Source organism: Pezoporus flaviventris, unplaced genomic scaffold, assembly GCF_033815535.1.
Source record: "Pezoporus flaviventris isolate CSIRO_AGI_PZ_B2104156 unplaced genomic scaffold, CSIRO_AGI_Pfla_v1 ptg000112l, whole genome shotgun sequence".
Classification (NCBI taxonomy): domain Eukaryota; kingdom Metazoa; phylum Chordata; class Aves; order Psittaciformes; family Psittacidae; genus Pezoporus; species Pezoporus flaviventris.
This window is the reverse complement of record NW_026892660.1, coordinates 213,529-227,961: the sequence shown is the minus strand read 5'-3', so window position 1 is coordinate 227,961 and position 14,433 is coordinate 213,529. Positions and strand designations below refer to the sequence as shown.

General features: G+C 65.1%; 2 protein-coding genes across 2 annotated transcripts; one reads left to right on the top strand and one right to left on the bottom strand.

Moving 5' to 3' along the window:
• The first annotated feature begins 1,544 nt into the window (after positions 1–1,544).
• Positions 1,545–3,937, top strand: GLMP (glycosylated lysosomal membrane protein). The gene is made up of 6 exons (XM_061477903.1): positions 1,545–1,586; positions 1,657–1,953; positions 2,358–2,540; positions 2,644–2,862; positions 2,936–3,213; positions 3,342–3,937. Exons 1-6 carry the CDS (start codon positions 1,551–1,553, stop codon positions 3,508–3,510), a joined length of 1,182 nt encoding a protein of 393 aa, XP_061333887.1. The 5' UTR covers positions 1,545–1,550; the 3' UTR covers positions 3,511–3,937.
• Positions 3,938–6,551: 2,614 nt separating this feature from the next.
• NTRK1 (neurotrophic receptor tyrosine kinase 1) lies at positions 6,552–13,880 on the bottom strand. Its single transcript, XM_061477850.1, has 17 exons — positions 13,585–13,880; positions 12,787–12,861; positions 12,563–12,634; positions 12,112–12,180; positions 11,744–11,898; positions 11,517–11,665; positions 11,262–11,388; positions 10,840–11,169; positions 10,221–10,238; positions 10,019–10,077; positions 9,742–9,844; positions 8,673–8,819; positions 8,436–8,566; positions 8,184–8,356; positions 7,354–7,594; positions 6,920–7,078; positions 6,552–6,825 (listed from the first exon to the last, which is right to left on the bottom strand). Exons 1-17 carry the CDS (start codon positions 13,770–13,772, stop codon positions 6,640–6,642), a joined length of 2,382 nt encoding a protein of 793 aa, XP_061333834.1. The 5' UTR covers positions 13,773–13,880; the 3' UTR covers positions 6,552–6,639.
• Between the last annotated feature and the right edge of the window lie 553 nt (positions 13,881–14,433).

Below are 14,433 nucleotides of genomic sequence, written 5' to 3'. Positions count from 1 at the left end.
CATGGGAGGCTCTGGGGTATCGCGATTTGATGGGAAATCATGGGAGGCTCTGGGATATCGCGATTTGATGGGAAATCATGGGAGGCTCTGGGATATCGCGATTTGATGGGAAATCATGGGAGGATCTGGGATATCGCGATTTGATGGGAAATCATGGGAGGCTCTGGGGTATCGCGATTTGATGGGAAATCATGGGAGGCTCTGGGATATCGCGATTTGATGGGAAATCATGGGAGGATCTGGGATATCGCGACTTGATGGGAAATCATGGGAGGCTCTGGGATATCGCGATTTGATGGGAAATCATGGGAGGCTCTGGGGTATCGCAATTTGATGGGAAATCATGGGAGGATCTGGGGTATCGCGATTTGATGGGAAATCATGGGAGGATCTGGGATATCGCGATTTGCCTGGGAAGTCATGGGAGGCTCTGGGATATCGCGATTTGATGGGAAATCGTGGGAGGCTGTGGGGTATCGCGATTTGATGGGAAGTCATGGGAGGCTGTGGGATATCGCGATTTGATGGGAAATCATGGGAGGCTCTGGGGTATCGCGATTTGATGGGAAATCATGGGAGGCTCTGGGATATCGCGATTTGATGGGAAATCATGGGAGGATCTGGGATATCGCGATTTGCCTGGGAAGTCATGGGAGGCTCTGGGATATCGCGATTTGCCTGGGAAGTCATGGGAGGCTCTGGGATATCGCAATTTGATGGGAAATCATGGGAGGCTGTGGGATATCGCGATTTGATGGGAAATCATGGGAGGCTCTGGGATATCGCGATTTGATGGGAAATCATGGGAGGCTGTGGGATATCGCGATTTGATGGGAAATCATGGGAGGCTGTGGGATATCGCGATTTGATGGGAAATCATGGGAGGCTCTGGGATATCGCGATTTGATGGGAAATCATGGGAGGCTCTGGGATATCGCGATTTGATGGGAAATCATGGGAGGCTGTGGGATATTGCGATTTGATGGGAAATCATGGGAGGCTCTGGGATATCGCGATTTGATGGGAAATCATGGGAGGCTCTGGGATATCGCGATTTGATGGGAAATCATGGGAGGCTCTGGGATATCACGATTTGCCTGAGAAATCATGGGAGGCTCTGGGATGTCGCGATTTGACGGGAAATCATGGGAGGCTCTGGGATATCGCGATTTGATGGGAAATCATGGGAGGCTCTGGGATATCGCGATTTGATGGGAAATCATGGGAGGCTCTGGGATATCGCGATTTGACGGGAAATCATGGGAGGCTCTGGGATATCGCGATTTGATGGGAAATCATGGGAGGCTCTGGGATATCGCGATTTGCCTGAGAAATAAACCCAAATCACGACATTCCACTGCCGTTGTGCATTGAATGGGGAAGGGGTGGTAGAAACGTCCCCCCCCTGCCCTGGTTCATGCGCCCCGGGGCGGGGACAGGAGCCAGGCCCCCCCCCACCCCCCCACCCCTCCCGGGGGGGTTTGGAAAGAGCGGCGGCCCCTTTAAGGGCGCGGTGGCCGCGCGGTCACGTGAGCGGCTGCGCTCGCAACATGGCGGCGGCCGTGGTGCTGCTGCTGCTGCTCCCGGTGGTGGCCGGCGGCGGCGGCGGGAGGAGGGTGAGCGGGGCCGGGACCGGGACCGGGCCCGGGGGAGCAGCGGGCACGGGGCCCGTGTGAGAGCCGCCGCTGCCCGCAGGTGTCCCTGCAGTACAACCCCGGCTGGAACGGCTCCTCGGTGAACCTGCTCCACGTGCGGGCCGTGGGCGCCGCGGACACCCTGCACTACGTGTGGAGCAGCATCGGCGGCCCCGCCGTGCTCCTGCTGGCCTCCCGGAGCAGCACCAGCGCCCTGGGCATCGACTGGACCCGGCTCCTCTCGCCTGCCCCCGCCGGCGCCGTCTGGATCGAGCCCCCCGGCAGCGTCACCCACGCGGCCGCCGTTGTCTTCACCAAGGTTCGGCGAGGGGGGGGGACAGAGCGGGAGCCGCTTCCGCAGCGAGTCCTGGCCAAGGCAGCGCCCCGGGGGCTCCTGCGCCCAGCCCCGTGCGCTGGAGCACAGCAGGAGGGGCTGGGCTCTGCTCCCGAGGGATGGGACGGGAGGAAACGGCCTCAGGCTGCACCAGGGCAGGTTGAGATGGAGCTGGGGAGCAATTCCTGCCCCACTGGACCAGGCTGCCCAGGGCAGGGCTGCAGGCACCGTCCCTGCGAGTGTTCACACCCCCTCAGTGCCATGGGGCAGCGGTGGCCTTGGCATGGGGCTGGATGAGCTGAAAGGGCTTTTCCGTTGCTGATTCCCTGAATCCTCAGCACCAGGGAACGGCTCCCATCCCATCCCCTCTCCTTTTCCTTCTCCCTGAGGTGTTTGAGTACAGCGAGGCTGGAGCCCAGGAGGAGCTTTTCTACCCCACCTACGACCTCTCCGACTTCTCCTGGGCCAGCATCAATGGCACCCTGAACCACACAGCGCTGACGGCCGAGTTCTCCGGTGTCCCAGCGGCTGATCCCGGTGGCAGCTTCTCCAACGGCAGCGTCGCCTTCCGGGTACGTCCTCGGGGACGGGCCCGCACCACCCCGGGATGCGCCCAGCACCGTGTCCTGGAGCGGGGACGTCCCCGCGCCGTACCCCAGCTCCGCGTCCCCGCAGGTCACAGCCTACGAGGCCGGCGGCCGCGACGAGGCCCTGCCCAGCCTCCTGCACACAGCGAACAGCTCCAAGGTGGAGTTCGTCCTGGCCGGGGTGGCCCCGCGGGGCAACGGCTCCCGCTTCGCGCTGGAGGTGGCGGCGGTGGAGGAGCCGGGGCTGGCGCCGGCGCTGCGGGCGCTGCGCTCCATCGATGACGAGTACACCCCGACCGTCTTCGAGGTGAGCCCGGCCCGGGGCCCCCGGCGCTGGGAGCCCGCCCTGTGCTCACCGTGCGGCTCCCGCCCCGCTCCAGGTGCTCTCCCTGGCAGCCCAGGCCCAGAACGAGAGCTCGGCGCGAAGCTTCCTGCAGTGGAAGGCGACCGCCTACGGCTCCCGGCGGCCCCGGCGCGAGGACCGGATCCGCTGCCGCTCCCAGGGGCTGCGAGCGGCCAACTGGAGCCTGCCCGCGTCCAGCCTCGTCCGGGCCTACTTCGGGGACGGGGCCGGCAGCAGCTACAGCGTCAGCGCCGTCAACATCTCCTTCGGCGGAGAGGAGGGGAAGGTTTACGAGGAGAAGCGGTTCCTGAGCTGGTGAGGGGCGAGTTCTGCTCCCCTCGGGGCGCCCGGAGGGGCTGCCCCGTCCCTGGCTGCGTTCAAGCCCCCGGTGCTGCGGGGCTGGGGGGGGTCTCAGAGTGGGATTTGTCCCCTCCCCGCTGCAGGTCGGCGCTGCTGGGCTTCGGGCAGCCCCCCCAGGACACCTTCTCCCCCCTCGTCATCTCCATCATGGCCGTGGCGCTGGGCACCCCGGTGCTGCTGCTGCTGCTGGGCGGCTGCGCGCTCCTCTGCGCCCGCAGGCGGCGCTACTCCGAGTACGAGCCCATCAACTGAGTGGGCTGAGCCCCGAGGGACCCCCAGGACCACCCTTGGCTGCTGCAGGGGCTCCTCTGCCCTCCCCTTGGAGCCCTTCCCTTCACCCCACAGCCCAGGCTCGGAGGGGACCCGGGTGCCCGTTGCGGTTTCCCACATCCTGGCTCCCTCCTTCCCATTCCTCTTCCTGCCCCAATCCTCGTCCCATTGCTCCCCCTCTGCTCCTGCTCCACCCAGCCAAGGGAAGGGACTGGAGGGGGGTGCTGATTCCCAAGGGATAAACCCACTGGTGCCGGGTTCGCAGCCCGTGGAGCTGTGCTGGCCCTCGGGAGGGCTCAGGCAGTGGCTTCAGCTCAGTTGGGTCCTGCTCTGCCTCGGCTGCAGCCGGGGCTCGGAGCCGGGATCTGGGTGCAGGAGGCCACGGACAAGGTGCTCTTTGGGTGCTCGGGGGGGGCAGAGCGCCCCTGAGGGTTGCACTGGGGCTTGGGCTCCAGCACGGGCTTGGCTTTGACCAAATAAAGTGGATTTTGGTTGTCTCCTGTCCCTCCAGCCCATTGCAAAGCCCCTCCATGGGTTTCCTGTACGCCCCTGAGGGACTGGGAGCTGAGCATCCCCATCCCTGCACCCCAAGCACACATCATCCCAGGATCCCAGCATCCTGGACACATAATCCTGGCATCCCAGCATCTCAGGTACACATCGTGCCTGCATTCCAACACCCGAGGCACATGTTATCCCTGCATCCCGGCATCACAGGCACCTATCACCCCTCCATCCCACACTTTATCCCTCCATCCCAGCCTCCCCCTGGTCGCACATCACCCTCATGCCCTGGATCCCTCAGCCATCCATCACCCCTGCATCCCGGGATCTGTGTGTCACGCCTATTAGCCCATATCCCGGGCTCCTGCCCATACATCCCATGTAAATCCCGGGATCCCCGGCCACGCTGGGACCCCCTCCCTGCCAGCCCAGTGAGCACAGTGCATTATCCGGCCTCAAGTGCTGTCAAGGCGCCATTAATCGCTTCTCCTCGTTACAGTAATAGCTCTAATCACTCGGAATGATCCCCACATCCCAGCGCGGCTCATTCCCACCCATCCCAGGGCTCCATTAGGATCGAACCCACCTGCAGCTGCGGGTCCGCTGTGGCCACTCCAAAAGGGCGCTTCCCGGGGGGGTGGAAGTGACCCCCCATAGGCTCCTGCTCTTTAAGGTGTCCCCAGGGCAGGGGGAACGGTGCTTGGGGACGCTGCAGCTGCGCCCCAGCGCCGCGATGCTGGACCGGGACCCCCAAGTGCACTTAGGGGGCTGTGAGGGGCCGGGCAGCCCTCGCGCTGCATCCTCAATGCCCCCAAAACCACACAGGGGGGATGCCCTCAAGGGATGCTCGGAGCAGACCCAGCCTCAGCGGGGTCCTCGCCGGCAGCACCGGGGCGGGTCGGGACCCCCTGGTGCAGGATGCGGCCATGGACCCCCCAGCACCCCAATGGGGCAGAACGGGGCCGTCCCCCCCTCCGTTACCCCCGGTCGCTGGGCGGGGGGGAGCGGAGCCGTTAATTACCTCATTGCGAGTCCATTACAGCTCCCCCCGGAGCCCGACACCGAGAAACGGCGGCGGGGGGGAGCCGGGGGGGGATCAATGAGCGCTGGAGCCCCCGGGGAGTGGGGCTGGAGGGAGCTTAACCCTTCCCTGACCCCCCCAAAGGGGAGCCGCTCGCAGCGGGGCCGTTCCGGGGCGTTGCTCTGCGGCGGGGCTGGAGAAGCTCAAAGGTTTTAATCTTGTTCCTTCCTCAAATGAGATAAGAGGGGAAAGAGGCCATAAATCAGCAGAGGAGCAGGGCAGGAGGGACCCCAAGGAGGAGGGGGGGGCTCTGGGCTCGCATCCTGTCCGCAGCAGCTCCCCACTGCACAAGGAAAGGGATTGGAGCTGGGTCCAGCCCCACTGTGGGGTCTGGGGATGGAGCACACGGGCTGGGGCTCCTCCATCCAGCCCCGGCCCCGCGGGGTCCTGAGCCCCTTGGCTCCCTCTCGCCCCTGCCTCAGTTTCCCCTCCGTGCCCCCCTTTCCTCCTGCTTATCTCGGGTCGTGGTGGGTAACAAAAGAGCTGCCAGGCCCTGCCTAATGAGCCAGATGGAATCAATTCAGCTCCATTACGGTCAGATCCAGGTCTCGACCATTACCAAGGCGGCCGGAGAGCCCGAGGGGGGATGATGGAGTGGATGCTACAGGGCATGTGATAACCCCCTGGCTCCGATGAGGGCTGTGGGGAAAGGGGGGGCTTCACCCTTTGGCTTTGTGCCGTGGAGTCCTATCCATCCCCTGGACCCATCGGCAACGGGACCCAGGCGCCCGGCTGAGGTACGGCAAGAGCATCCTGGAGGGATGCTGAGCCCCATGACACACTCTCTGCATCTGCGGACAGGAACATCATCCCTGCATCCCGGACACACAGCATCCCTGCATCCTGGACACACATTGTCCCTGCATCCCGGGCACAGAGCATCCCGGACACACATGATCCCTGCATCCCAGGCACGCCCCTCGTCCCTGCATCCCGGACACACATCATTCCTGCATCCCGGGCACACTGCATCCCTGCATCTGGACACACATCATCCCGGACACACATGATCCCTGCATCCCAGGCACACCTCGTCCCTGCATCCCGGGCACATCCTCTCCCCTCACCACAGCCTCCCTGCTCCAAAACCCCCCTCTTTTTATCCCGAAGCCGCTCCAATCCCACCCGGAGCCAGCGGGTCCCAGTGCCGGGGGGGGAGGGGGGAGGACAGCTTTATTATGGACCGGTTGTGCTGCAGAGCGGAGCATCCCACCAGCCACGGACCGGGATGAAGGAGCAGCCGAGCCGCCGAGTACCTAAACCACCCCCCTAGAGCTGGGCCCCCAGCGCGAGCACTGGCCCCGAGCCTGTGCTGGGAGCTCTCAGCTCTGCCCCATCAGCCTTGGGGGGCCCCCAGCCCAGCCCCGCAGCCCCCCACGGGGGGCTGGGAAGGGAATTTTCCACTATAAATAAGGTTTTGTCCCTCTCCCCCCCCCCATCCCTTGGAGCATCAGCCCGGGGGGATCCATGGCGCGGGAGGCAGCGGGGCAGCAGGGAGCAGAGGGTGCTTGGAAGGGGTCCCCCCCTCAGCCCAGGATGTCCAGGTAGATGGGGGGGGTCTTGACCAGGGCTTGGAGGTGGCTGTGGATGTCCTTGATGGGCCGGCGCTGCTGGGGCTCCCGCTGCCAGCAGCTCTGCATGATGGAGTACACCTCGGAGGGGCACGTGCGGGGCCGCTCCAGCTCCCGGCCCTGCGTGATGCACTCGATGGCCTGTGGAAATAGGGGATGGAGGTGGGATAACCCCCCCACACACACCCCCGGGAGCTCTGACACCATCCCCTGCCCCCCCCCCTCCATCACCCACCTCGGTGTTAGAGAGCTGGTACCAGGGCTGCTTCCCGTAGGTGAAGATCTCCCAGAGCACGACGCCAAAGCTCCAGATATCGCTCTCGGTGGTGAATTTACGGTAGAGGATGCTCTCGGGGGGCATCCAGCGGATGGGCAGCATGGTCCTGCCCCCCACCTGCCCGCAGCGGGGCTATCAGTGGGGCAAGACCCCCCCCGTTTGCCCCCCTCAAGCCCCCAGATATGCCTCAGATTAGAGCTGTTTTAACACTGAGTGTGCCCGGAGGAGCCCCATCCCCGGCAGTGCTCAAGGCCAGGCTGGAGCTCCCTGCTCCATGCAGTAGCATGGAACTGGATGGGCTTTAAGATGCCTCCACCCCACCCCAGACTGGGCTGCTGTGATTGAGCAGGGCTGGGCACGGCCCGGGGATGGGAGCGGAGCACCCGGCTCACCCGGTAGTAGTCGGTGCTGTAGATGTCCCGGGACATCCCGAAGTCCCCGATCTTCACCACCAGGTCGTGGCCCACCAGGCAGTTGCGGGTGGCCAGGTCCCGGTGGACGAAGTGGAGCGAGGCGAGGTAGACCATGCCCGAGGCGATCTGCGTGGCGATCTGCAGCAGGCGGCTCAGCGTCAGCGGCCCGCAGGGCTGCCCCTGCCCCTGCTCCAGCATCTTGGCATCGGGGCCGTGGGACCTGCCGGGCACAGGGGCTGCTCGGAGCCGGGCACGGGGGGCAATGGGGGCAGCGGGGGTAAAGGGAGGGAGCGGCGGTGCCGGGAAGGATGCAGGAGGGGACCGTGCCCCTGCCCGCGGAGCTTTGAGCTCCCTCCATCCCAAAGCGGTCCCCGGCTCCACGGAGGCCGCCGGGGTGCGAACCGGGGGCCGCATCCAGCAGCTCTGCCTTTGATGCCGAGCGCTGCTGACAGCGGGAGCTGGGGCGGGGGGGTTCTGCTCGGCACAACCATTAATGCCAACTCCCATAACGATAATCACAGCAGCCACGTCTCAGAGCTCAGCGCGGCCACTAAAGCGATGCCTCTGGCAGCTTCCCCCCCCCCGCGCTGTCCCCCCCCGTCTAGCAGCAATACCTGGGGGGGCAATCGAAAAGTCTCTGCTCATTCCAGCTGATGGCCAATCTCTCTCTATTTGAGCCTCTCAGACAGCTAATCTAATCAATATTGCAAGGAGGGCTGCATTAGCAGGGAGCAGGCTGGCAGCGCTGATGGAGCGGCCAAGGAAAGGGGAGGGGGGGGCTGAGGCACCCCCCCCCCCCCCCGGCCCACCTGAGGAAGCGGTTGAGGTCCCCGTGCTTCATGTACTCGAAGACCATGATGAGGGGCTCGCCCTCGGTGCAGACACCGTAGAACTTGACGATGTGCTCGTGCTGCAGCACCGTCAGCAGCTCGGCCTCGCGCTGGAAGTCCAGGCGGGCGCTTTCCGTCACCTCCTTCAGGGCCTGCGGGGAGGCGGCATCAAACAACCCCCCCATAGACACCCCCATCATCATCATCATCATCGTTCCCCCCCCTCCTCACCTTCACAGCCACCAGCATCTTCTCCTGCTCCGGGAGGAGGTTGTAGCACTCGGCCAAGAAAACCTTCCCGAAGGCGCCTTCCCCCAGCTCCCACTTGAGCACAATGTCCCGACGCTGCACGTGGTGCACGCCTGGGGGGGGGACCCCGACCCATCAGTGCCCCCCCGACCCTGCACCAGGGATGAGGCACTGGGAGGATGCTCCTGGGGTCCGTCCCTCCCCATTCCAAACCCTTACAGGCGTCGCAGAAGTACTGGGGGTTCTCGATGAAGTTGCTCTTCAGCCCCTCCAGCTTGCTCTCTGCTGAGGACAAGGGGCTGCTGCCCAGGTTCATGAAGTGCAGCGACATGGCCAGGTCGTCCTCTTGGGCCAGCACGGCCGAGCCTTGCAGGGACAGGGACAAGGACAAGGCCATCGAGGGGGTCCCATGATGTCCCCCCCCCTCGCTCCAGCCGGCGCTGCCAGTGCCAGGCTCTACCGAGCATCCCCTCGGCCGGGCCGGCCCCTGGGGGCCAGGCAGCCCCATCAAACCCATTTAGAGGCTGAATCTATTCCAGGAGTGAATTAGCAGCTGCTGCCTGTGCTGCTGGGGGGGGGGGGGGGGGGGGGCAGCACCCGCTACGGTCCTTATCAGCATCCCCCCCAATGGTCCCCATCAACGTTCCCCACACAGAGTCCCCATTAATGCCCCCAAACCTGGTCCACATCAACAGGCTTACCCCTGGCCCCCATTAACATCCCCTGCAATGGTCCCCATCAATGTCCCTGCCTGTGGTCCCCATCAACATCCCCATCCTTGGTCCCCATCAATGTCCCTGCCTGTGGTCCCCATCAACATCCCCACCCTTGGTCCCCATTAACGTCCCTGCCTGTGGTCCCCATCAACATCCCCACCCTTGGTCCCCATTAACATCTCCCCCAATGTTCCCCATCAACATCCATGCCTGTGGTCCCCACCAACATCCCCATCAGCATCCCCACCCTTGGTCCCCATTAACATCTCCCCCAGTGCTCCCCATCAACATCCATGCCTGTGGTCCCCATCAACATCCCCACCCTTGGTCCCCATCAACATCCCCATCCTTGGTCCCCATCAGCATCCCCATCCTTGGTCCCCATTAACATCCCCCCCCAATGTTCCCCATCAATGTCCCTGCCTGGGGTCCCCATCAACATCCCCATCAGCATCCCCACCCTTGGTCCCCATCAGCATCCCCACCCTTGGTCCCCCTCCCCGCTGCTGTGTCCCAGCCCCAGCTGTCCCGGTGCCCGGTGCCTGTCCCTGGGGTGGGGGGGGGACACTCACGGTTGATGCCGAACTTGGAGCGGCGCCCGCACTTGTTGAGCGCGATGAGCATGAGGGAGAGGAAGAGGGAGGCGAACACGGCCAGGGCCACGGCCACCGAGACCTGGGCACGGCGGGGACAGGCCCTTGGTAACGGCCGCAGAGCCCAGGGGAAACCGAGGCACGGGAGCGCTGCCCTTCAGCCCCACCGAATCCCGCTCGGCTCTGGGCCCTAAGGCTTTGTTCCCCCCCCCTTTTTGGGGTGTCCTGGTCCCCCAGGCACGGAGCACCCCCTCACCCCGAACGCGTGCTCATCCGCCGTCTCCACGGGCCCATCCAATGAGCTGTTCCTGGTCCCTGGGGTGGGAGAAGGGTGTGGGGTGAGTGTGGGGCAGGGGGGCCCCATTGTGTGTGTGGGGGGCACCAGGATGGCAACTGTCCTGCAGTGCATCAGCCCTGTTGGGTCAGGGGTTGTACCCGCTGCAGTGCCCTTCACTCACCCAGTGGAGACAGAGACACTGGCGCAGCCCAGCAGAGGAGAGAAAGGAGAAAACCTTGTTATTCCAAAGCCAAAGGAGGAAAATCCTCGGTTATTCCCAAGATAAAGGAGGAAAAACTCGTTATTCCCAGGCAAAGGAGGAAAAACCTCATTGTTCCCAAGGTAAAGGAGGAAAAACTTCATTATTCCCAGGAAAAAGAGGAAAAACCTCATTATTCCCAAGGTAAAGGAGGAAAAACCTCGTTATTCCCAAGGTACAGGAAGAAAAACTTCATTATTCCCAAAGTAAAGGAGGAAAAACCTCGTTATTCCCAGGAAAAAAAAGGAAAAACCTCGTTATTCCCAAGGCAAAGGAGGAAAAACCTCGTTATTCCCAAGGCAAAGGAGGAAAAACCTCGTTATTCCCAAGGCAAAGGAGGAAAAACCTCGTTATTCCCAAGGCAAAGGAGGAAAAACCTCGTTATTCCCAAGGCAAAGGAGGAAAAACCTCGTTATTCCCAAGGCAAAGGAGGAAAAACCTCGTTATTCCCTGCCTTTCCCTTCTCCCACCCCTGAGGAAACTGAGCCACACCGGAGCCGTGCACAGAGCCACGGAGATGGAGCCCCCGGGCAGCACCCACCGGGAATGGGCTCCTCGGGGCTGAAGCTGAAGGGGTTCTCCATGAAGCGGCCCGGGACGCTGCGGGAAGCGCTTCCCAGCGGATTGCGGAGCACCAGGGTGTAGATGCCGTTGTTGACGTGCGTGGGGCGGTTGAGCTGGAGGCAGCCGTGCAGCACCGTGGAGTTGTGCTCGTACTCCACGATGCGCGTGTGGATGTAGGGCCCCTCTTCCAGGGCCGAGCCGTTGAAGAGCCAGCGGATGCTGGGAGCGGGGTTGCCGTCCACGGAGAACGGGATGCACCAGAAGTGCTGCGGGATGGCCTCGTGCAGCAGCAGGATCACGGGGGGGACTGAAGGGGACGCACGCAGGGAGCGGGATGGGTGCCGGAGCCAGACCCCAAACCCGAGCCCGCTCCAGGCCCCCCCCTCCCGGGCTGCTCACAGGTGATGTTCAGCACCACGCTCTCCTCCGCCGGCCCCACCACGTTCTCTGCCCGGCACGTCAGGTCCTTGTGGTTGAGGCTGGAGGAGACGTTGCTGATCTCCAGGACGAGCTCCTGGTCCGAGAGCTGCGGGAGCATCGGGACGAGCAAACATCAACACCCCCCCCCCCGCCCCAATGCAGCCCCCCACGGCCATGGTGGGGCGATGATGGGGCCGTGCCCCGCTGGGGTTGAGCCCCATGGCCCTGACTTGCCTTGGTGACCACGGGCAGCTCGGGGCCCACCTCGGGGAGCACCCACTCGGCGGTGCCCGGCGGCTCGGCCGCCATGAGGCAGGTGAGGTTGATGCTGTCCCCTTGGCGCAGCGCGGCCCCGGGGGGCTCGATGCGGACGGTCGGGGGCTCTGCCCGGGACACGGGGGTGAGCGGGGCCGGGTTTCTCCCCCACCAGAGGGCTCAGGAAGGGGGGGATCAGCACCTACCGCAGGCGCGCAGGGGCCGGCTCCCCAGTGGCACCAGCGCGGAGCCATCCCAGCAGCCCAGGGACTGGTTGCCCAGGTCGGGCCGGCTCCCGATGTGCCAGAGCTGCAGCCAGCGGAGCCCGCAGGAGCAGTTGAAGGGGTTCCCCACCAGGACGCTGGGATGGGGCAGGGAAGAGGACAAGGACCCACCACGGGTGAGCATTCCCAATCCCACTGGTCCTGCCCCGAGCCGGATGCCACAGGTGCCACCCCGTCCCCATCTCCACACCGGGGCTGTCAGAGCCTCCCTCTCCCTGCATCCCCAGCCCTGTCCCTGCCTCCTCCGCCAGGGATGCTCCGCTCCCATCTTCCCCTTCCCCATCACTCACAGCTCTTGCAGGGGCAGATGCTGGAAGCTCTTCCAGGAGAGGCTTTGCAGCGCGTTGAAGGAGAGATTCCTGCCGGGATGGAGCCCATCAGCCGCCCCTTCCCACCGCAGACCCCATCCTGCTTCACCCCACCCTGGCACCGGGTCACACCGTGACCAAGCAAAACCACCTCTGCCACGGGGCCACCGGCTTCCAGGCGAGAAGAGAACCCCGAGCACCCCAGGACAGGGCCCGTCCCCCCCCGCACCAGGGCAGCACAGAGCTCCCGAGGCGGGGGGCGGGCAGAAGCCCCCCCAGGTCGATGGTTTCCCACTCAGTAGCAGAGCCCCACATGTGTCCCCCCCCCCCGGCGCGGTGACAGCATCGATCCGGTCACCCTGCACCGGGCCTGAGCGCCCGCAGGGATGGGGAAGGGAGCTGGGGACACACGCACACACACACACAGACTCACACATGGCTCAGCCTGGGGGTGTCCAGGAAGGCATCGTCAGCGATGTGCTGCAGCCCCGACCTGGAGATGGTGCTGCGGGAGGCAAGGGTTGAGCGCCCGCAATGGGAACCGCGAAATCCCCATCCTGGGAGCGTTCCCCCTTTGTCTCCCTGCTGCAGGATCAGGCTCCATGCCCCAGCCTCCCCACACAGGGACCCCCCGTCCCCGGCTGTCGGGGTGCTCACAGGCTCCGCAGCTCCCGCAGCATCCTGGTGTCAGCCCGGGTCAGTGCCGTCAGCGCCCGCTGGTTCTCGATGACACTGGGGGGGCAGAGGAGGGGTTTGGGGGGCAGCGAAGGACGCCCCGTGCCGGGGGATGCCAGAAAGCACAGGGGGAGGGAGGCACCGGCTGCCGTCCCCCCCCCCCTTCCCCTGTTCCCAAGGCGGGGGAGGAAGGAAAACCCCTTTGGCAATGGGGGCTGCTCCTGCAACCCCGAATTGTCAGGTGCTAAGTGGGGGTTCAGACCCCCACCGAAAGGAGGTTGGTTCCACTGTGACCCCCGTGGATGAGGCTGTGGGGGTGGAGCAGGGGGGTCTCTTGGGGGACCCCGGTCCCCACCCAGTGAACAAAGAACTGATGCAGCATCCCCGGCACGTGGGGAAACTGAGGCACGGAGACAACGCCACAGCCACCCCCGGCAATGCGGCACGGCCAGGGCTGCACGGGGGGGTCCTGCACCCCCTCCCACCCCAGTACCCTCCTCTGCAAACCACGCCAGAGGGGGGGCAAGAGCAGAGATCCTCCAAACCATCACATTCGGGGTGCCCAGCCCCAGCAGCAGCAGCCCCCAGGCCCCTTGCTCTGTCCCCAAACCCATTACCCCATCACCGCCAGCTCCATCACCCCATCACCCCCAGCTCCATCACCCCATCACCACATGCCTCAGACCCACCGTCACCACCTCCATCACTCCCAGCCCCATCCCCGTCACCCTCAGCCCTATTGCCCTGTCTCCCAGCCCCATCACCCCCCGCCCCACTCACACGTCGGTGAAGCCGCCGGTCCCCAGCAGCCGCTCCAGGCTGCTCACGGTGCCGGGCTCCCGGCAGAGCACGGAACCGGCCCGGGGGCAGCGGCAGCCCCGGGGGCAGGGACCGGCAGCTGCCGGGGCTGGCAGCGGCGGCAGCAGCAGCAGCGCGGCCAGGCAGAGCCAGGCGGGCAGCGGCGGCATCGCGGGGCCGGGGCCGGGGCCGGGGCCGCCGTCCCTCGCACTTGCCCGGCAGCCCGAGCACGGGGCCGTGCGGGGCTTAAGAGCCACGCAGGGACCGGCCCCCGGGAGGGGCCGCGGCTCCCCCCGCCCCGGCACCGCCCCCGGCCGGGATGGAGCGGGGCAGGAGCCCCCCGGACCGGGGGCACCCGGAGCCCCCGAACCCATCACAGCACCCCCCGTGTGACCCCAGAATCCCAACGCGGGACGGAGCTGCCCCGGCTCCTGCAGTGTTGGGGTGCAGAGAGGCTGGAGACGGGGGACATTTGGTGGCACCGACACCAACCCCCGCCTCCCCCCCCCCCCAGCAGAGCCGCCGCCCGCCGCATCCTCCCCAGTTCCCTGCTTTAATCCCGGTCCGGGTGCCGCAGGAAGCGGATGGGGCTGGGGGGGGGGGGGGGAATGGACCCCCCCCGAGCTGCACCCCCCTTTCACCGTGACCCCCCCAAACCAGGCACCGCCACGTCCGAGCTTCATCCCCCCTTTATTCGCGCTCATCCCACGGGCACACATCAGGCAGTGGAGCCCCTTACCCAGACCAGCGGAGCCCTGAGACCGGTCCCAGTGCGGGGGACGGCAGCGGGGGGCAGAGGACAGCCCCGCGCCTCAGTTTCCCCACGTGTAA